Source organism: Chiroxiphia lanceolata, chromosome 1 (genome assembly GCF_009829145.1).
Source record: "Chiroxiphia lanceolata isolate bChiLan1 chromosome 1, bChiLan1.pri, whole genome shotgun sequence".
NCBI lineage: Eukaryota > Metazoa > Chordata > Aves > Passeriformes > Pipridae > Chiroxiphia > Chiroxiphia lanceolata.
Window position 1 is genome coordinate 92773882 of NC_045637.1, and position 22596 is coordinate 92796477.

At 43.9% G+C, this 22596-nt stretch overlaps 2 protein-coding genes and 1 long non-coding RNA gene across 10 annotated transcripts in view; 1 reads left to right on the plus strand and 2 right to left on the minus strand.

Moving 5' to 3' along the window:
- Nucleotides 1-517: 517 nt before the first annotated feature.
- Nucleotides 518-11739, minus strand: SIRT5 (sirtuin 5). Of its 3 annotated transcripts, none has more exons than XM_032692361.1 (9): nt 11049-11140; nt 10436-10567; nt 7867-8000; nt 6089-6314; nt 4398-4485; nt 3416-3469; nt 2381-2504; nt 1112-1227; nt 518-734 (listed from the first exon to the last, which is right to left on the minus strand). In XM_032692361.1, the coding sequence occupies exons 2-9, from the start codon at nt 10548-10550 to the stop codon at nt 659-661; spliced, it is 933 nt and encodes a 310-aa protein (XP_032548252.1). In that variant the 5' UTR covers nt 10551-10567; nt 11049-11140; the 3' UTR covers nt 518-658. The 3 variants fall into 3 exon arrangements, with proteins under 3 accessions (XP_032548252.1, XP_032548267.1, XP_032548260.1); XM_032692376.1 differs by lacking the exon at nt 11049-11140 and adding an exon at nt 11651-11739 and having other exon boundaries at nt 582-734; XM_032692369.1 differs by lacking the exon at nt 11049-11140 and adding an exon at nt 10851-10920 and having other exon boundaries at nt 583-734.
- Nucleotides 10308-22037, plus strand: LOC116789069. The gene is made up of 3 exons (XR_004357867.1): nt 10308-10668; nt 14914-18747; nt 20771-22037. It is a non-coding gene; the product is annotated as an uncharacterized LOC116789069 (long non-coding RNA).
- KIF13A (kinesin family member 13A) overlaps nt 13611-22596 on the minus strand; it is a 107642-nt gene continuing 98656 nt past the window's right edge. For all 6 annotated transcript variants that reach the window (XM_032692301.1, XM_032692324.1, XM_032692316.1 and 3 more), the window contains 2 exons: nt 16042-17146; nt 13611-15162 (listed from right to left, as the gene is read on the minus strand). In XM_032692301.1, coding sequence (XP_032548192.1) covers nt 14876-15162; nt 16042-17146 — 1392 coding nt within the window. In that variant the 3' untranslated portion in view covers nt 13611-14875. The remainder of the gene's footprint in view (nt 15163-16041; nt 17147-22596) is intronic.

Genomic DNA, 22596 nt, shown 5'->3' on the forward strand with positions numbered 1-22596 from the left:
GATGGCGGAGTAAGACAGGTGAAGGGAGTTAGAAGGAGGGTAAGGGGGTGTTAAGGGGGGATAAGCGGGGAATAAAGGGAGGACTAGAGCATGGTAAGGAGAGCCGTAAGAGGAGAGCAGGGGTAGTAAGGGAGGAGTAAAAGGGGCGAAGAAGGAGCACGGGACAAGAGGGGTGAAGTGCCCGAGAACGGTCGTTCGGGGTCCGCGTGTGTGTCCGCACCTCCGGGCCGCCTCCCCCACGAGCTTCCTCTCAGCCTCGGCCGCCTCCCTCGCCACGCCGAAGGACACCTGCTCCGGGGCCTCGTCCTCCGAGGAGGAGGCCGGGCTGGGCAGAGCGGCGGGAGCCCTGCGCTTGCCCGCAGCCGCCGCCGCCTTCCTTGGCCGCGCCATCGCCATGGTCCCTGCGCCGCCCGCCCCGGAACCGCTCCCGCCTTCCGCCGGGGAATGCCGTGCGCCAGGGAACCCCGCCTGCGTGCCCCGCCCCCCGGGCGCGCGCCGACAGACACGGGACACAGGGAAGTGGCGGCGGCGGGTCCCGACCGCCCCTTTATTGCCGTGAGGACCGTCCGGCGAGACCCGCCGCCTCCTCTCAGCCGCCCGCTCCCTCCCCGCCCGCCGTGCCTCCGCCGCGTTGGTCCCGTCGGGCCGCTCCCGGAGCTCAGGAGATGATCTCCGTCTCATGTCGCGCCAGCGCCGGCGGCAGCGTAGTCCCGCAGGGGCCCGGGAAGTGAAACCTGAAAGGGAGCGGCCGGTTTTAGGCGCGGGCAGCCGCCAGCGCATCCTGCTTTTTGCTGCTTCGTTATCTGGCAGCGCCCGAGCACCTCTGGCAGGGGGGAAGAGGAGGGAAGAGGGGGAGAGGGCTGTAGGCCTTCTGGGGCTTAGGGACAGACTTCACTCCCACACTTAGGAAACCGCAGTTGTGTCTTTAGTAAAACTTAATTCCACGATGAAAAAACTATCATCTGTTCTTACTTATTAAAATAAATTAATATTTCTTAAGCGCTGGGCAGAAAACTATACCATATTTGTCTAAAACCAGCATTTTAGCAGTTGGATGCAAAAGACAATGAAGGTGGAGGGGCCTAAAGGCAGCTGCTTTGAACAGCTTTACCTGAATCTGTTTGTGGCAGGAGTAGCTTCCATGTTAAATTCTGCGACTGGCACTCCTCTGGCAGAGACCTGAGGGGCAAACATGGCTGCAGGATAAACCACGGAGGAGGTCCCGACCTGCAGGGACGGGGAGACAAATCACAAGTGTAGCAGGACAGTGGTTACAACAGACAAAACCAACCCAACCCCTTGGGTGAGGGTCCTTCTCAGAACACTCTATGTGCAAAAGCCACTAAAGCATGGAAGATCCCTACAGAAATTAAACCAAACCAGTATCTCCAATCAGTGTTACTGCATATATAACTATTTAACATAGCATAACAATCAGGAATTGTTTCTCTGATACAGCCCAAAGAAGCTTGTTTGTGCATTAGAACTCTAGATGCAAAAAAAAAAAAAAAAAATCCCAGAAACAAAACTTTGTCTCCAGGGAAAAAAACCCCAAGACATTCCTTGTGTTACTTGAGATTATTCAGTAAAAAGAACGCAATATTCTGAGCAAGTGTTTTGCTCAGGGATCTGGAACCTACATGGTGCATGTAAACTACCTCACAAAAAGGGCAGCACAGGATAACAGCTAGCTACCTTCTTACAACATTTAGTCACTTCCTTTCTTTTAGACTGAGCATCAAAAAAATTGTATTTTTCACTGTTTGAGAAATTAGAACTATAATAAGGTTTGGGTTGGAAAGGATCCTAAAGATCATCTAGTTTGAATTCCCCTGCCATGGGCAGGAACACCTTTTGCTAGACCAGGTTGATCAGAGCCCCATCCAACCTGGCCTGGAACACCTCCAGTGATTGGGCACCTACAAATTCTCTGGGCTCCTATAAAGTCTTCCCAGAGCCTTCTCTTCTTCAGCCCTCTCAGCCTGTCTTCATAGAAGAGGTGCTTCAGTCCCCTGGCTCATCTTCATGGCCCTCCTCTGGACTCAGTCCAACAGTTCCATGTCCTTCTTACACTGGGGGCACCAGAACTGTATGCAGTATTCCAAGTGGGGGTCTCACGAGAGCAGAGTAGAAGGGGTGTGAAATTCAACAGCTAAACAATATTAGCTAACCCCTAACACCTGTGTATCTGTTAATTTCTGAGCAGTCTATGTCCAAACTTCAAGGTCTTTTAATGTTTTACACTTGACACTAGAGAGTCTCTCGGGGGCTTTTAGCTCCCCAGAGAAGCACAGATACATCTGCTTTACCCAGGAGGTGCAACCTCCTTAGCATGGCTTCCCTGCCAGTTCAGAGGACAGGTAATGAAAGCGCCACTCACTACCAAGCAGAGGTCACAAATATCAAGCTCCTTCTCCACTGCTGTAAGAACATCAGGATCCAGGGCTTCACCAAACCACACGACGTGGGGACGCAGGAGCCCATTGCAGCCATCTTCCTCACACCTGTTTAAACATCACAAAGGGACAGCATTACGCTACTGACGTGGACCTTGCAGGCTGCAAAATGTCAAGGCAGTTTTCATACTCACTTGGGCACGTCTTACCTTCCACCACACTCTCCCTTCTCTTTCACAGCCCTCCCCGCACCCTCCCCTACTATGTACTGGGCTGATTCCATGTGCTGCGGCTGATTCCATGCTACACGTGTTGGAATTACACATGTGCTGCCTGGTCACATGAACAGGTTGCTGCACAGTTTTTCAACACAGATACTTAACTGTGTCTTCCCCTTACTCATCTCCTGAAATGCATGAAAATTAAAACCTCGGCCTCCATTTAACAAATTGGCTAACAGGTTTTTAAGGACAAAGTGAACCAAAGAACAGAAACATCGTGTTAGCCTCTTCTTAGGAACCAGATGAAAAATACAGTGGATTTTTGCATCTGCAACTAGCTAAGGTAAAGCTTCAGCCAGAATAAAAAAGCACTGTGGCACATTTAATGCCTGCAAGGGACTATGCAGTGGCTGTACCACAGCACAATATTCCAGACTAACTGAAGGTGGCACCTGCAAAGTAACAAAACGTTTACTGTTGTAGCCCTCATTTTTTTTTGCTGCAATTCTCCTACTACTTCACTTACTACAAGCCCCATGAATTTAGGCACATTTCATCTTGGTGCTCAAGTACACAAATATGCAATGCCTTTGGCATCGTGGTGACTTCTAGTACACACTCCTGTTGGCAGCTGTGCCCCGTAACTTTAGGTTCAGTTCTCTGGGGAAAAGTTCCACACCTTTCTCTCCTGTGGAATGTCTCTGTGTCCTTCCAAAACAACATGAACAGTAACACAAGCCTTTGAGATGCACAAAGCATGAAGAGGTAACAACAAAAAACAAATCAGTCCATACATACTGAGGAAGGTCTTCAACTGGAATCGCAGCATCTGCTGTTTCAGGATCTGGAGCCCTGAAGTTACAAAATTGAAATACATATCCAATCATAAAAAGTGCACTTTATACATTAATAAAAACTTAAGTTTTCTTTAAAGCACACTCTCCAATCAAGCAATCTTTGCAACTCCAGCCAACTTCAACACCTACTGCAGCCCTAAAATACCAGACACATGGCAGGCAGGCATTGGTCCAGAATTATCCCAGAGCTGAGTGACTGTCAAGACTGTTCAAGACTGTCAAAGGCACAACAATTATTTATGTAGCTATCTAAAGCTCTGGTGAAATGCAAAGGGAAAAAACTCCACTAGAAATCTGTGAGCATATGCCTGGCCCATACCCCTGCCCACTTCCATTTTAAATGGTGAAAGAAAGAAGATGGCTAGAAAAAGGAGACTGAAGGATACTGGGAACTGATGCTTTCATCCTGACTGTTTCACACATGTCTATTTTGAGATCTGTAATCAGGAGAATCTTACTGATAAGTTGAAGGTCAAAAGCTACAAGGTGCTCAAGAGATGCAGAAGAGGAAAATTCATGTATAAGATTATGACAGTTCAATTTAAGGAATAAGAATCTGACTCAATTAAAAAAAATTGAAAGTGAAGAGGATGGGAGTAAAGATGCATTCTCAGGATTAGTTGATGTCCAATATGAGAGTTGTAGATCAGCTGAAATTGTTCTAATTTGTTCTAATAATGTATCATGTTGTGCTGACTTAGAGGTTAACAATCAGTCATTTACAGGAATGGCACCATGGGCGCTCACAGGAGTTACCAAACAGTATCCTCACGTTTCAAAACAGCTGTGTAAAATTTAAGCATTATTAATACTAAAGTAAAATGGGGTGGTTGGCTGGAACTCCCATATGCTCCTAAAATGGCTCCTTTGCTACTGAACAGCAAAGTAAAAAGCACAGAGAGTTTGCAAAGCAGACATATTACCCTTTCCCGGCCAACGCAGGGCATATGGGGCTCTTGTAATTCGCAGCGACATTTCCACAGCTGGTGCACCGAGTTTTAAATAAACTACCTGAAACACACAAAGAGAAAACATTAGGGATGAAGTGATGGCTCTAAGGTGTGGCTGTACAAGCAAGTAGTTGTGTTTATCCCAGACAGCCTTTATTTGACTTTGAAGACTACACCTGGTGGGTAACTTACCACACAGACTAACAGCCAAATGTTGAAAGCTGGCAGCATTACGAACGAGATGCTGTTTACACAGCACATATTCACACTCTCTTGTTGAGCAACCCAAGATGGTGATACCCAATGGTATCACCATTAATCATACACCCAGCCCAGCAAAGGTAGACAAAGCCCTGTCAGCTGAAAAGCCGCAGTGAAAACAGCAGCAGTCCCACTAAGCTATGATGTATCACCTTGTTCTACCTCAGGACATGAGTAATATGCAGTCCTGTAACGGTATTTTGGAGAAAAATCATAATATAGAATATCACTGAGGGGGATTATTTCTGCTTTTTCCATTAGATCAGAAACATTTTCTTTAAAAAGAAAATAGAAATACACAGATTAACACCATTTTGTTTCATGTAAAACTCCCCAACTTCAAGACTTTTGTAGCATTAGTAACATGCTGTAGAGATGAGCAATATTAACAAGAGTTTTAAATTGTTTCCATTTTGTAAAAAATACAGATAACCAAAATTAAACTATACCCAAGGCTTCACCCTTGGATCCACAACTGCAAAAAATTTTGTGCAGGTTTCTTGTGTCCAAATCACAAAAGTAGCAGTGGGAAATCCCATTTAAACCTTCTGTGATACTCAAGTTAAAAAGCACCGTAATGCTGGAGGGCCAGGATGGGTCTTTGTCCTGGGAGATTTCCACTCCACGCAGGGCCTGCAGAGTGGAGAAAAGAGGAGTGGGGCACCTCTAGGGGTGGAGAAGGGCTTCCTCACCCTCCTTCTCTCCACACTTGTACATTTCCTCAGATCCAAAAGCCCCAGTGACCTCCAGGTGCTGCACCTGCCTTGTGCTCTGGCACTTTGTGGGAGAGAGGGTGGGAGTGAGGAATGCCACTGACTACAGGAAAAAGATAGGGAGTACCATTGTGTGTAGGAGAGAAAGGTTAGAGAATCTCATCTGTTTCCAGATCCTTTGTCCTCCTGTAGCCAAGGACTGCACAGGTGGGGACAGGGCAGAACAGGGCAGAGAGAACCCACCAGGGGTGGTGAGGCCAGTCTTGTCAATACATCTTTTATTGGTGGCAGTACTGGTCTGGCACCACCACTACCACACAGTGGGAGTCCTTGGGGATTTTTTTCCCCATTTCTAAGTGAAATCAGCCAAGTGTCACAGTCAGATGTATTCAAGTGGACCTGAGGCAAAACTGAGCAAGCAGGAAGGGAGAACCAGTTCCTGTCTATTGCCAAAAATCCATTAAAAACAGGAAGATGAGGTTCTGAGATTCTAAAGATGAGAAATAAAGAGGATATGAAGTACCTGAAACAGCTTCCAAAAGAGAACAGGGTGTGACTGTAAATAACTTTATGCAAGTTATAATTTTAAAGACAAATTTCTTTTGTCCCAGTACTTATCCTGCTTTATCTTCTCCCCACTGTCCACCCTGGGTTTTCTGGCCTGTAGCAAAGAGGTAAACCAGCTCGTACCGTGAATTTCTAAGAGGTGCTTTGTGCCTGCCTTCCTGTGCAGTTCATCAATATTCTGAGTAATGACCACAACGCTCCTTCCTTGCTTGCTCAGACGCTTTTCACACTCTGCAATGGCAATATGTGCTGGATTTGGATGTTTACTCAACATCACTTCCCGTCGGTAGTGGTAAAATTCCCACACACGGGAAGGGTTTCGCGCAAAAGCCCCGGGAGTAGCCAGCTCCTGGAAAAGACGTAACAAGTCACTCTACAAAAAAAGGGCAAGAAAATCCCTTCCCCAGATGAAGCCTGCTGGATCGCTGCCACTTACACTGCTACTGGCATCACAAGCTAAGGAGAAGCAGAGTATTTATAACCACATGCAGCTGATAAGAATATAGATCAATATCCCTTACGAGGATGACAAGTCAAGGTGTCTTATCAAATCAGAAAATAACTTATAGAAATAGTGTGGTGTGTGGGTTTACACAGTACACTTGGGCCTTATCCTGTGCTGCCCTACCAAACTATCAGGAGTTTAGTACAGCCCAAAGGAAACAGATATTTCAATGCACGCAACTTTTTGACATCGAAAACTCTTTTCCACAGCAACCATAAAACACAGCATAATGTGGATATATTTCTTTTGCTAGCAATTTCTTTTCTGCATTTTTAAGCGTAACATGAGCTAAATTACACACATTGTCAAAATCAAAGTCTAATGTTTTGTCTTTTATGTGCTGGTAAAATTGAATCTCTGCTTTTCATAGCAACTTTAACTTTGCCTTATCTTTTCTAAAATCAGGAAGTAAGCTCTGTCTAACATCTCAAAGCACAGTTCTGCTGATATTAAAACAGTGAATGCAAGTTTCTGTTTCAGCAGGACCAGTCATTTATACAAACACAGGTTTTATTTGCATTGCTAGTCACTTGAAAGAAAAAGCTCATCTTTAGATTCAAACCACCTTGAAAAACTCACCTCTCTAACTCCTTTTTAACTTTAACAAATCTTTCAGGAATGTTGTAATTAAAAACTATATAAAAGACAAATGTGATTGCAGTGTTTGGAGCAGCAAGCACTGATGGCATAACAGTTGCTTGAAACATCTGCAGCACCAACCAGGATGAGACTCATGAGGCACCTGTACAGCTGGCACAGTTTGGTGCTTGCAGTTGCACCACTCCACCCTCAGTGACTGTTCCCACCTTTTCTCCCACCCCAGTGGCTCCCAGTGTTGGCAAGATCACTCCAGTGAGAGATATAGAGCTTGTGAAGAGTTAAAGATGTGAGGAACCTGCCCCCAAACAGAACAAAAAAGTCCTAAATCATTTTTAAGAAGTATTATGAGACACCAAGATTAAAAAAAAAAAACAACCAGTCGCTATCACTGGTTCTTCCTTTGCTAGTTTGGTAAAACTCTTAGGAGTTTAAAAGAGGAAAGGCCCCACGATGCAGGAAAAACCCCGAGGGTATTAAAAGATGAGCAAACAGCTGAACTGCAAGGCAGCAACAAAACAAGGACAGCAGAAAGACCCAGAGCTGTCTGTGAGAATGCTGTTTTACCCAAGCAACTGATAAAATGAATGACAGAAAAGAAGTTGCAGCTGCACCAAACAGACTCCCAGGTCGCTGGGAAGAGCTACAGAGGCAGCTGTAGGGAGAGCTCTGTCACTGCCAAACTGCTATGGGAGCACTTCCACTGTCTCAGGTCCTCAGCTGCTTCTGACCTTCCACACTCACCTACCTGATGGACAGAGAAGCACAGCTGCACAGGCACGGGGCCACCAGTACCTACCTGGGCTTGCCACTTTCTCCAGAAACCTCCAGCCCCCCTGAAGGTAGGAACGCCACTCTCCGCACTGACCCCGGCTCCTGTGATAATGGCAATGTGCTTGGCCTTGGCAAACACTTCTCGAAAATCAGCCATATCTGTGCGTGGGGAGGGAAAATAAACACCTGCTCAAGCGCTTACACTTTTACATAAGAGCAACACAGACAGTGCTGGCACACTTATGCATCCAGAAATGGCTTCGAGGTACACCTCCCATGACTTTAATTTCAAAATACCAACTGGTTTCTGAGTTTCTGTATATCGGAATTTGAAGGGCAATTCCTGGGGATCCTCAAAAATGCATATGAGCAAGCTCAGTAGGGCAACGTGTGCTAAATTATGAATGTAGTCAAGATTTGAAAGCAGAGCCTTTAACTGAAACCACACACTAAATGCTACTTTGATAACAACTGTTGCTACCACCACCCAGGAACAGTTGCTTCCTAATTGTTAGGTAAGATCCTAAGATTAAAAAAAAAAAAAAAAGTTTGCTTCACGAAGTATCATCTTCAAAATTGAGGTAATTTGGGAAAACCCATTTCCTTCTGAGGCATCCTCCCCATTTCCTAGGTTTGCAACTAAGAAATAGGTTTATGACTATTTTTTATTTTTGAATGTATTATTCCCTTCATTTTTCCACGCACGGTAAAATATTTTGGGAAATACATGGCAAATTTCCTTTGCTTTTTTCTATGAGTCAAAACAAGATTAAAAAGGAACAGCTTAGCTACAGAAAAACCAAAATGTCTCTTCCAGTTGACTTCAGACACTAATTTTAAGGCAACATATTTTAGAATCACAAAATGGCTGAAATCAGAAAGGACCTCTGGAGATCATCTAGTTCAGCCCCCCGCCACTCAAGCAGGGGTCAGCCAGAGCAGACCATCCAGAACAGTGTCCTGTTGGATGGGTTTTGAGATCTCCAAGGATGGAGACGCTATAACCTTCCTGCACAACTCATGCCAGTGTTTGACCACCCTCACAGTAAACAGTTTTCTTGTGTTCAGATGGAATCTTGTGTGTTTTGATTTGTGCCCATTGCCTCATGTCCTGTCACTGGGCATTGCTGAGAAGAGTCTGCCTTGTCTTCACTCCCTCCCCACCAGGTGGTTTTATGCATTAATTAGATCCCCTCATGAGCCTGATCTCCTCCAAGCTGAACAATGCCATCTCTTCAGCCTCAGCTCTTATGTCAGATTCTCCAAGTCATCTTTGTGGCCCTTTGCTGGCCTCTCTCCAGTATGCCCATGTCTCTCTTGCCCCAGGGAGCCCAGCACTGGACCCAGCATGTCAAATGTGTCTCACCAGGGCTGAGCAGAAGAAAAGGATCACCTCTCTGGAGATGTTCTACTGAGTACACCCATTACCCTTCATTGCCACAAGGGTTCATCGCTGGCTTATGGTCAACATGGTGTCCACCAAGACCTCCAGGGCCTTTCCTGCCAAGCTGCTTTCCAAGTTGGTCACCCCCAGCTGGTCCTAGTTCCTGGAGCTATTTTTCCCCAGGGCAGGACCCTCTGGAGTATCAGCCACTCCTTCCAGCTTCGTATTGTCTGAAATCTGAGAGTACACTCTGCATTGCCATCCAGATCATGAATGAAGATGTTAAACAATACTGGCCCCAGGATGGACTCCTACAGTACAACACTAGTGACTCTCCAGCTGAACTTGGAGCTGCTGATCACAAACCTAATCCCCACAATTTACTATGTGTCTTAAAAAAAACAAAACAAAACAAAACAAAAAAAGACCACACAAAACCCCACCCAAAGGCAGGTAAGTTCCTGTAAAGAGAAATAATTCCTGGAGAAGTCCCAAGACCCACAGAATTGGGCAGACAACGCTACTATTCTGCTGCCACGTCCACTCTTGTAAACAAAACCTCACAAGCTCTGAATGTGTAAAGCTCAAGCCAAAAACCCTCCCAGCCTGGTCTCTGACAGCAACCAAACGCTGATGCTCAAGGTGGCAGAAAAAGCAAGTGCACCTCAGCACTTGGGGGTTTGCTTTGTACCTGTTAAGTTCTGTGTGCAGTTTTCAAGTTAAGGTACACTCTCAAATTAAAAAAAAAAAAACAAAAACAAAACATCCCCATACAAAGAAAAGCAGAATATTTACTACTGCTAGCCTGCACAGGGCTGCTGGGGTTACCCAACAGCCTGCTCCTGAGCCGTTACAAATGCTCCAGGCCCTCCATAATTCTTGTACAAAGAAATAAGGAATGAGTTTTAATACTCATTAGGATTATGAAAAGGAAATGCAATTAACTAGTGTATGTTTATGTGCGTAAATTACAAGCAGAAACACATCACAGGGCAACCACGCCGACTGCAATCATGCATGGGTTTGTGGAACTATACAGACACACAAGGTTAATTTTAACAGCTGGAGGAATAAAAAGCAACTTCACGCTCTTCTAAACATTCTGAATTAACCTACGGATTTCATCCAGCACCCAAAAGCTTCTAGACTTCCAAATCCACCTTTTTAAAAGCCTGTCCGGGCCGCTTAAGCAAACAAACCGATGCCTTACTTGAACTAGGACGAGCCATTTCCAAGCAAAACTTCTGTCTCTTTGCCGACGAAGCCTTAAGCCCGCAGTGCGCTTGGGAAACCAGCCTTCTGGCGGTAAATTGGAAGAGACACATCGAGGAAGTACCTCCACCTGGGGAAAAGAAAAGAAGACGAAAAAGAAGCGGCCTATTTCGGGGCGCGTTAATTTTCTCTGCAAGCTGGCCGGCAACGGAGCTCTCCACAAAGAACCAGGTGCAAATGTCAGCCGCGGTTTGTTTTTGTCTGGTTTTGTTTTGCTGCCTCACGGCGTAGCAACTCCCGGCTCTGTCAAACCGGCATTTTAAGGAAGAGGAGGGGGGAAAGGAAAAAAAAAAAAGGGAAAAACAAGGGACGAAGCCGCGGCGGCGGCAGCCCCAGAGGGCAGCAGAGCCTACGTGCATCTGCCCTCCCGCAGAAGGGCGAAGGGGAGCACCGCGGGCGGACGGAGCCCCGGCGAGGGGGAGGCGGCGGAGGCGGCGCTCGCCGCCTCCGCCGCCTCCCCCTCGCCGGGGCTCCGTCCGCCCGCGCGGTTGCCGGGCCCTCGCTCTAAGCGCCGGGGTCCACGGGTTCGAGCCCCGCCGCCTCCAACTCACCTCGCCGGCGGCGACCGAGGCCGAGCCGTGCGTCTCCGCACGTCCCGCCCCGCGCCCGGCGACGGGGCCGGGCCTGGGCTCCGCTCCGCCTTTCCCCCACACGGGGTGGGGGGAAAAGGGCAGCGTTGTTAAGGAGGCGAGAAGGGTGTGGATGGACGGATGGAGGGTGGCGTGTCCTCGCTTAAATTGTACGCGAACAATCTGGGGAAAAAAGCGAGATTATTTTTTTTTTTTTTCCCCGGCGTCATCCCTCTTGAGGTCCGCCCTCAGGCATTCGCAGTTTTGGGCGCCCGCTGATGAAAAACCTGTGGTGCTAGCAGCGCTTGGACAGCGCGCAGTTTCCACAGGTTTTTTTTTTCGAGAAAAGATTTTTTTAGCTTTTTTTTATTTTTTTTTTTTAAATGAGAAAAGCTGTTTGTAGTTTGTTTTTCTTCTGCGGAAAGAAGACTGCTGCTGCTTTCAATGCACACTCTTCCTCTCCGCCCTTCCCCAACCCCACCTTTTTAAATCGTCGTAGCCCTTTTCAGAGATCGCGTACGTTCCTCCCTCCGCCCCTGTAAATTACCAGCGTAAACAGATGAAGAGGTTTCAAAAACACGTACCCAAAGGTGACAAAGGCTGAAAGGCAAGTCCCACCGTGTGGGATGTGCTCTTTGAAGTCCACCACCAGCCCCGCAGGCCGGGGGCAGCTCCTGTCTCCCGCCCGGCCTCTTGGCACAGGGCATGTTACCTGATCGAGTTACCCGAGGGCAGGGGAAGAGAACACCCAGAGGTTGCTCCCAAGGGCTTGCGGCCGATGTTTCTCTCATTACACTGCTCCCTGGCACTTGTTATCGTTTACTTAGTACTTGCACGTCGTACTCTGCCTCCAGCTGCAAACACGACGGAAGCCTTTGGTGGGGGAACCTTTGCGTGTTGCTGATCGAACTGGACCGTGCTGGCTGTTCTCTTAGCACTCTGCCTGAGTCTCCATAAAGGCCCCACACTGTGCTTGGAAAACCAGCACATCATAAACTTGGAAAACAAGATGAAGGCCAGCGTGATCTCGCTTAGCATTCTAACTACCCTGATGGTCAGAATCTGGTAATGCTACGCGGAGCGGGGATACAAACAAGAGGTCAGATTCGCTGAATGAGGGATTGCCTCTGCTGAAGGTTATTCAATATCACGATTGGGGTTGGTTTGTTTTTTTTTTTAATTAAGATCTTGGTATGGACTGGACACCCTGCTTATTAGGCTGTGTATTTTGATGCTGGTTAATATAAAAAAAAAAAAAGGCAATTTGCAGTTGCACTATCACCACGTTTTTCACCCCACTGATTCCAAAGTTCAAGACAGCAAACTCCTAGTCTAACATTAGACTAACAGGAAAAGGTGCTTCTGTTTATGTACTAGAGTTTTGAAAAGCACATCAACCAAAAAGCTTTCATTTTCTCATTACATCATTGCACTCATTAGATATGTTCCTTCTAACTTTACATTAACCCAGGGCAGGGCATGTTAACATGCAAGGTTTGCAGAAGTACAGGTCTTTTGGTAACAACAGAACTCACAATAGCACAGGTTATGCAACATGGGTACAGCACAAGGTTGGCTTGTTTTGGTCTCTTTGGCACATATAGATCGCATACCCCAAGAGGCACAATGATCCCTTGGTTTCAGAAGCAATCAATCATGCATTCTGTATTCTCAGAGGTCTGAAACAACGTAGAGCCCAGCTCAGCTGATGCTAACCTGATGTAAATACCGAATCTTTGCCATAAGAAAATGGCCATGTTGACTTTCCAAATTGGTTGTAGTGGCCTCAAACAAATATGTTTATGGAAATGTGTAAGTATATTTTCTAAGAAGCTTTATAAAAGATTAAAGTGACATCTAAAATTAACTTCAATATAGTGGGGTGTTGGGTGTAGATATGTGGCAGTGTTCTACAGTCATTTGTGCCTGATAAAATAATTCTGCATAAAATGTTTTTCTATTATGGTAATTTTCTCCAGCAGCAGTGTCATTAATGCAGTGAGAGCAACTCTAGGTGGACAACAGACGTATGAAATGTTCTGCAAGGATATGCATTTCACCAAAATCAATTAACACATAAGAATCCTGTCTCAGAAGAGCCAAAAGCCATGTCGAGGGCAAGTGCACTGAACTTCACGGCCCCTCCTTTCACCACCTTTCCCCGGAACACTGCCCTCCCAGCAGCCAACCCTGTTGTAGGCAGCTTAGGCCTTTACATATTTAGCAATGATTCTCTCTTGTCTATGTTCCAGGAACTTGTCCTGTCTCCCCTTGACCCACACAGCACCATTCTCTGTCAGGAGTTCCCTGACTCTGCTCCCTCTCCTGTGAGGGACAGGGAAAGCAGAAGGTGAGGAATGTGTATCCACAGGGGCTGCTATTTTCCTCTTACGCTGCATGACCCAGTCAGTGGTAAGACACGCTAACACCATCCAGTCTTCCACTCCAATCATACTGTCCCCTTCAGCATTTTTACAAAGTTCTTTGCATCTGAGCACCATCAGCTAGAAACATCTTACTATTTGACCACAAAGCCTAATTGTATCAAATACAAGCAAAACATTTTTTTTTTTTAAATCCCAAGTAAACAGTCTGTATTCTAACACACAGTAGGTCTGTACCAATTAAATACAGTATGGCAGTATATAAATTACAGTTCTTTACAGTAAATAGTAAAATACGAGAGTCCGCTTACTGTACACAACAATCAAAGAAAGAACAGCAGCTTTTCAGTAAGGTCCCAGGTATCTCAATCATTCGCTTGCTAAGGAACAAAGAACAGATACAGCAGGCCATTCACTTCACTCATTTTTTACCATGTTACTTTACAAATATCCAGAACGCTTGTACAGGCATCTACAGTATCTACATGTGGAACAACCTTCTTAGGAATTCATGAGCACCAGACATAAATCCCTCCATCATTCCCATTATTAAAATAAACTTTACAGATTAAAATTACTTTAGCAGGTCCTATTTCATCTTGATAATAACCAGCAAGTAACAAGTGCAAAGTTCGCAGTCATGATCCATTTACTGCTTCTTTGTTTCCCCACTTCCCCCCCACACACCCAAAAAACCCAAAACCCCCTAAAAAATCCAAAATGTTGTCCTCTCACACCCTTGCAGTAATACTGTTTCTGCAGTCAAACTGCCCAGCTGCTTATGTTAACACATAAAATGCCAGATGTATATAGCTTCAGGCATCATTAGTCATTCCAATCAAATGCCAAGTCAGCACAGTGGCAGGCCTCTAGGAAGACAAAAAATACGTAGCAGTTGGATATTTCAGTGTGCTTAAACACGGAACATAAGGCTGCACGGTGCCCAGTGACTAAAAGAAACATGGCACCAAGTTACCAGTTAAAACATTTACAATAGAAAGATATAAACAGCAAATATGTCAGTCTAAAACAAGTTCTTTGGTAAGTAAGAACAGCAAACTGTAGCTTTTTTTTTTTTCCAAATACGGATTTACATCCTGGTTTTTTCCACAATAAAATATCTTTTGTTGTTTAAAATATATCTCCCAAGTTGTTGCGTAACAAATAGTCCAGTACCTCAGTTATCTACAGATCAGCTTTAACTGTATTTTAGTGTGCAGCCGTATCTGCCCACTGGCAGACAAACTATAGATACACATTCATATATATATAATATATATATTATTTATAAAAAATTAGAGAATTAAGTCAAGGACTCTAGAGAATACACATTCCGTATGGACAGATTAAAATGTACAATAGCTTCAAAAATCCATAAAGTTTTCTACACAGTAACGTGTGTAGTAAGTGCAAAAATACTGCAGTTTAGTTAATCCAAGATTTCCTGTTTTCCTGTTTCCTAGAAAAAGCAGAAGCCGCTGCATCTCCTGAATGGCAGAAGACGTTTCCTCCTGTCTTAGGAGTGGCTGATGAGCCTTGAAGCACAGAACTTTTCCGTTTCTCTGAAGTGGAAGATGCCTGACACCGTGAAGTGCTACTCCATTTCCTTGTGGAAGCTGGTGCTTTACTGAGGCGCCCAGGACGAACAAAGACACCGTGTCGTGGTTTGCAGTGGAAGTACTCTTTGCCTTTTACAATTCCATCGTGCTTTCCTTCAACAAAAAGAAACGCACAGGATTAAATGTTGGTACTTTCATTAGCACATACAGTTGAGGTGCTGAAGCGTGAACAGCTTTGGTCATCTGCAAAATACTCAAAATCGTTCATGCTGAGTCATGAGGCCAGATGCTCACAATACACTAGGGCGAACAAAACTTGGAAACGAGGGCTTGAATTGTAACCAAAAAGACGATTTTCTAAAATATTACTTTGTTAACTAACAGTTTAAAAAGTCAAGCACTTGTTCATTTTACAGAATAAACTGTCCTCCAAACCAATTGCTTGCAAAGCTTAAAATGTAGCTGCCAGACAAACTTCTGGTATCAGTGATAATATTTATTAGCTAAACTACTAAAAACATCATCTTAACAGAACACTGCAGAACATCTTGCAGAACACTGACTTTTTCCAACCCCTTCTGAACTGAAGTTAAAGAAAACCTGTATCCTGGAATTCAGCTTTCCCCACTGGAAAACAAAAATAAACCTCTGAAAGCCACTGACAGCAAACCAGTTTGACAAGTGATGCACGTTGTCAGCAATGCCCATGAATGTGTGTGCATGTTGCTTTTTTAAAAAAATCTGCCCATTTTTGGCTTTTCTTGTTTCTCTGATCTGTAAAAACAGATGGGTACCAATGGGAACTACTACAACATGCAAAAACATTATTCTGCATAAAGCAAGAAGAGCAGGGCTTTAAGACAAATAAAAGTTGATTAGAATATCCCTATAAACAGAAAGTGGAGAATATCAGATACCAAACTTCATGAAATTGGAGAAACTTCCCAGGACTGAATAGGAATGAATTGTACTGCAACTTTAAAAATTGTTCACGCTAACTGCACAGATAACCCAGAGCATATTTAGTCTTACCCAGCTGAACATTTAGTTCAACTCCAACCCAGATTCCAGCTGAAAAATCCACCGTTCCAATGTATCTCACTGTGCCCATCTTATTACTTCCAACACAGACTTGCTCGCCCACAGCTACCCAGCTAGGCAAGACTTGGGCTTGATCTGCAGAAGCACCTTCTTCACAATCAGAACCATCCAAGTGGTCCTTCGTAAGAAAATCGTCTATGGAAGTATCAGGATAAGTCTCAGGATCTGAAGTCTCTTTTACCAGTACAGAACAAAAAGGGCTCTCCACAGCACCTGCAAGCCGGTCACCTGCTGCTGCTGCAGAGCTCTGCTGGCCCGCACAAGTGCTCTGCTCCTTGTCAGGACCTTGGGGTGACACTGAGGCGCTCACTCCATTAGAGGACAGAAGGGAACAGGACTGCGGAGCCGTGGAATGGTCAAAATCCTTCCCATCTTCAACGCCCATGAACTCTGTAAAGGAGTGATCTTCCAGAATGTCTGTCGTGTGCTCCACTGTTACTTCGCGTGCTGAAAATTCAATTGTACAACAGGTATTTTTGCTATCCAAGGAACTCAGAGCTGAAAGTGATCCAGTTCTGGGTAACCGCTGAGAGTCTCTGTCAGTGGCACTGAGGGACGGTGGTACTTGCTCCGTTAAGGCACTGTTTTCTTTCAGTGGTAACACTGGTAACTTTTCTTTTGCTAGCTCCTTTTCTGACTCTCGACATTCCTTGTTCGAAGAAGATCTTAAATCATGTGCAAGGAATGATCCTGCGGGATCATTAGAGTCCAGCTCCTTTGTGTGACTGGTTAGCTGGTCTGTGCTATCACTACAGGGAACAAGCATGTCAGACAGGGTAGCGTTAGAGGCACTGTGGGAAAAGTAGCCACTAGTAATACTGCTAGTGGTGGGGCTGCGGGATACCTCTTTCTCTAGAACACGTGAACTCATGAAGTCTGATTTAGAAGAGAACCACTCCCTGTTCTCCAGGCTAGCATTGTAAATACTGAAGTCAGCAAACTCCTCCGGTACATAAGGCCGGAAATTTTGAAAACTTTGTGGACTTATCAGTTTCTTATTAATGGCCTCCAACTCACTGTCTTCCTCCTCAGAGTCCTGCAAAAGAACAGAGAGTTGAATGGGATTAGGAACCGATGGCAGTGAGGTTTTCAAAATAAGTTAACTTTCCTTGATTTTTTTCTTTCTGAACGTGGAAAAATATATACCTTTAATATTCTTTAACTGAAGAATGGAAGACAGCATTGAAAAGAGTGGCTGGGAACGTGTCCTGTCTACACTGAGCTATTTAATTTTTAGAAAATAAATTCTAAATAGTTCAGAAAATATAAAACAATAAATGGAAAGTTATGTTTACATGTTTTCATCCATGTATGATAAACCTTTTACCCCCATGATTGCAACTAATTAAACCTATTGAAGGCATTCTATAGAGCTAATTGACCACCTAACAAGATAAATATAAATATGAATGGGAGCCACAGTCTTTGCTTCAATACCCAGGTTTCTGTTAAACTGATATCAGCAAAGCTAAATAACCTTGTTTACCTGTGGCTATCATACCTGAACGCATTCACAATGCTTGAAAATAAAGGCAAAATTATCAAATACTACAGTGAATCTTCAAGGAAGCATTTGTGTGCATACATGTACATGTCTGGAGGAAAATAAGTGACACTAATCAGCCTGGCAGAATTTGGAGATACCTCCTTGAATTTCCCTTTGATAATGAGTGGGAATGCACTGTGAGCAGACCCACAGATGTGGCTTTCACAGAGTCCATCAGAAGCTGAGGACTTCAGTCTGTAAAGATGCATCTGAGAAAGACCCCAGCAACATGGTGGTGCTGCTCCCATGATAGAAAATGCTGCAGGCAGGACTGCACATGGATGCTTTTTTAAGTTCTTCCTTTTTCTTATACATATGGGCTTATTTACAAATGTATGTGTGCAGGTATAAACATACATATATGTATACACACATATACGTATTAAAAATGGTTAGTTTACAGGAAATTCCTACTAGAAAGAATAGTATTTTCAGAAAAATGAAAACTACTGAAGTACTTCAGAGAAATTCAAGGTCCTATTATATCTCAGTTCCTTTATCTGCATCATAGATTTCAAACACTGATCAAGGCACATCCTGTGTGGTACCTAAAGTAGTTTGATGCTTTCAGGCACCTGCTATGAATCACCAGTGTAAAAGGAAAAGCATAATAGTTAACCAGATGACCACTGAGAACCAACGCATCAGGATAAACAGCCTCTTGAAAATGTTTATGATACTTCGTAATAGCCAAGACTGTTCAAATAACTTTGTATGACAAGGCCTCATATGAGCAGAAAAAAAGCAGGTTTGTTCAGTTTGCCCATGTCAGAATAATGACAAAATTGTTTAGGCTGGAAGGCATCTCTTGAGGTGAATTAGTCCAATCTCCCACTGCTCAAGCAGGGGTCAGCCAGAGCAGACCATCCAGAACAGTGTCCTGTTGGATGGGTTTTGAGATCTCCAAGGATGGAGACGCTATAACCTTCCTGCACAACTCATGCCAGTGTTTGACCACCCTCACAGTAAACAAACTGTTTTCTTGTGTTCAGATGGAATCTTGTGTGTTTTGATTTGTGCCCATTGCCTCATGTCCTGTCACTGGGCATTGCTGAGAAGAGTCTGCCTTGTCTTCACCCCCTCCCCACCAGGTGTTTGTATGCATTGATAAGACGCCCCTGAGCCTGGATTCCTTCAGGCTGAACAGCCCCAGACCTTCCAGCCTCTGCCTGTATGTCAGATGGCCCTTATCTCTAACAAAGTCTCATTTTCATTCCTACCATGTTCAAGCTCATAGCAGATATAATTCAATCATATTACCCATGCAGAACAGCCTCTTAAGCTGATTCAAGCTTTTCAGTAATATTAAATTTTTGTTGGCACACCAGTCAGTATCTGAAGAAGATGCCTCTGCCTGTCTAAGTATATCTGACAAATCCAACCATATTTCAGATTTTAATACTTGCTCAAATAAAGGCTTGGCATCCTTTGCTTAATAATTTTTACAGCTCTGCTTCAGTTATTTCTCATACGGAATTTGGATAAAGGCTTTTGTTTGCAATAATTTATTTCTCTGAAGAGGAGTTACAGTGTTATGAAATGTCACCTAAGACTATGGAGAATTATTTATATTATTGAAAATCTTGTAATTTACCTCTAAAATTTACAGGCAGTCCTTTTGGAAGTAAAGGAAATAATCAATATCCACTTTATTGAGACTAAGAATACCCTTCCAAGCACTAAAACATTATGAAACATCTTCATTGCATATTGCAGTATACCCCTCATCTCTGAGGGCCCTTTTCTCAATTATCCTGCTTACTCCTTCCCTTTCACCCTTTTCACTTCTGCAAATGTAAGTTCTGCTCTATGCAGGACCTTGTAGTTTATTGGTTTTAAAACATTACAAACTAAGAATTTATCAAATACACACTTTTTTAAGATATGAACTCCAAAGTAATAAATATTTCATGAAGGAAGTATTTCTAGGTGATACCAGTTAAACATCCACTTGAGATCAAATGGCATTTTATAACAAAGTTCTTTGTGCCTCCTTTGAAACTTGCAAGATTCCTCATTTGACTGAAAAAAAGGAAATCTTAACACACAAGGGGTCTCTGTTCAGAGTCAGACTGGATAAGAGGCTGTAACTTGGAAATGGATGTACAGACACACAGACATTGGTTACTTGTTTAGGAAAAGTCCAACAAGTAACCACATTGTCAGTCGTGTTGTTTTAGGGTTCTCTGTCATTGTAAGTACAAAAGCTAAGGTACAGAGAACCAGTCTTCTTACTAGAACATGTGTTATGAAGAATGCTGCAAATAAGTGATGAGACACCACCTTGTGACACATAAAAGATGTCCCTGGTGGGGACAAGACATGTTTTTTTTCAGAGCTTCTCTTGAGTTTCCAGATTGGGAAATGCCAGAAAAAAAGCAATTTCAGGGTTCTTCTAATTTCTGTGGATGTAAGATGTGGAGAAAAAAGAAAGAAAAATGCCTTGTACTGCTCAGGCTATTGGCAGAAATAAAGATAAAATCCTTGAAAAACTGGAAAGGAAATGTCAGGCACTTCCCTGGGATGTAATAGAACAACTATAATGAAAAACAGATTTAAGAACTGGTAACAGTAAGAACGTGACAGCAAGAACTCAGGAGATGAGACTTTATATCAAGTTTTAACAGTAACAGAAGCAAAACAAGCAAGAACATAGAGCAGCTTCCCTACACCTGCTTCGTAATAAAGATACTGTGTAGTTAAAAGTTAAAATATCTGAGTTTTAAAATCCCTAAATTATACCTCTCAAGTAACCTCAAGACCTTAGTTCCCATTTTACTAATTTGAAAATCAGTAATACTTTAGTGGTTGCACCACTGGTTCTTCCATTATCATTGCCTGCTAGGAGGGTTTCTTCTTAGCCAAACCCCCCTTGGACATGTTAATTACAGGCAGGATTTAAATACACTTAAAATGAAAACATTTAATCTGACTGTAACATAATCTACTGTACTCATTTATTATATAGAACATGCCCTTATTATCATGCTGTTTTGAAAGAGTTTCAATATCAAACACATGTGTAAGTACTGTCTGAAATTTCAGGCTGAATGCCCTATTTCAGGCTAACTGAATATTTTTGTTAACTGCTTTGTTTTTTCCTCCTTTCAGCAGATGTGTTTTGAATACTCTAGAAAAGCTAAGAACAGATCTCAGAGAAACATGAGAAAAAGGCCCAACATCATTCTTACACCTACTTAGATGCAGAACATCAATCTAGTTAATATTATTAGTTTCCTGTATTTTAGTTGCTTTACTTCTATGGCATCTTTTAAATGCTGTAAGATGCAAGTGAGCATCCCACCTGAAGCAACACCAATCATCCAGTTTTAGGAGTATGACTGAGGCTCTGTACCTTGGAGCAGTCATTTACAGTATTGATTAATGATGTGAAAACTTCACTTTAGATCAGATAGAGAGGAGCAGACAGCTGAAGTTTCATGTGGAGCTGTGATGCTGCCCTGATGTAATCCTTGAACTCATTCTGAGAGCACTGTTCATCCAAATGTATGACAGATATGCTTCAGCCCAGTTAAAACATAAGACTTGCTCCAGCTCTGAAAAACATGGGGTAGCCGGCGAAGCCTACATTCCACAAAAGCTTCTTTCCTAAAGTGATAAAAAAACCCCAGAAGCCATCATTTGGTAAACACAACGCCATAAGCTGTCAGGGTTACGCAGAGCAGCCGTCTCAACCTCCTCCCCACTAGTAGCTGCTAGTTCTTGCCTGTCTTTCCAGTACCCACTCAAGGGTCTATAAGGTGATGAGACAGAGGGCTAGATCCAAATGAAATATAACTCCATGATAGTCTAGACATCGACCGGATGGATCAGTTCCCTTGATCTGACTCCCTATGCAACCAAACAAAAAGCTGTGTTCATGCAAGGGAGAAGTCAGTGCAAAGGTTGGAACAAGCAGCTGAGAACTGAAAGAACAGCTCCTTCCAGGGTCCTGTTTGCTACAGCAGGTTTACAGCGTTCAGTGAATTAGTTCCATTCTAGTTGGAAAAGCCTGGTGGCAGGATGTTGCCCTTTTCCAGCTCTGAAAGCCTCTGCATATCTTTGGAAAGCAGCACAAGCAAATACCTGGGTTAATTCAGGGCATGTACGGGGTAGGACTTTGTTTTCACTCAAGGGATTAAAACTGCCCTCAAGTTGCTATGGAAATTTTTGTAACAATTTATTTTCCAGGGAATGTTTTTTCAACTCTTTAGAAGATTTTGTCTTCCAAATACCTTCATGCTATTTTGTATCAGTGACTCAGTGCAAGTCAGCATGTCAGCTACCTTATGGAAAATTAACATGATCAAAAATGAAACAGCTGCCACCCCAAACCAGCAGCCAAGTTTCAAATATATACACCAGAACACTCAGGACTCTTTAGTCTCATCATGGCTAGGCTTCGCGAACGAAGATTTGTGAAGGCACTATCCACATTTGCTGCAGGCACGCTGGTGGCTTATGAGGCCAATACGTGACAGACATATCCGATTGCAAAAGGCACAGCAGAAAGACTCCTTAGATGGTGTATTTTGCAAGACACGGTTCTTTCTGCGTTGCCTTTTTTCCTCGAGAGTGATCCTGCGTGTGTTCTCAAAGGAGACAGCTGCGTTGTAGATGATGTGTCTCCAGGCCTCCCGATTGGAGGCCAGAGTAGACCAGTTATGGTGATCAATATGGCCAAGGCTGAGATGTTGTTTCAGGGAGTCCTTGAATCTTTTCTTCGGGGCTCCTCTCATGCGACAGCCAGTGGCAAGTTCACCATAGAGCAGGATCTTAGGGAGGCGGTGGTCCTTCATCCTTGAGACGTGCCCTGCCCATCGCAGCTGCGTTCTCAGTAACATGGCCTCAATACTTGTGACAGCTGCTTGCTCTAGTACAGATGTATTGGTCACAAAATCTGACCAGTGGATGTTAAGGATTGTACGGAGGCAGCGCTG

What these genes read in the sequence shown, in the direction of transcription:
- SIRT5 (XM_032692361.1), bottom strand. Translation starts at nt 10,550, where the DNA reads ATGTGTCTCTTCCAATTTACCGCCAGAAGGCTGGTTTCCCAAGCGCAC. An exon ending in AATGGCTCGTCCTAGTTCAA is followed by an intron (nt 8,001 to 10,435) that starts GTAAGGCATCGG and finishes CCCCACGCACAG; the next exon opens with ATATGGCTGATTTTCGAGAA. An exon ending in CCTGCCACAAACAGATTCAG is followed by an intron (nt 735 to 1,111) that starts GTAAAGCTGTTC and finishes GCTCCCTTTCAG; the next exon opens with GTTTCACTTCCCGGGCCCCT.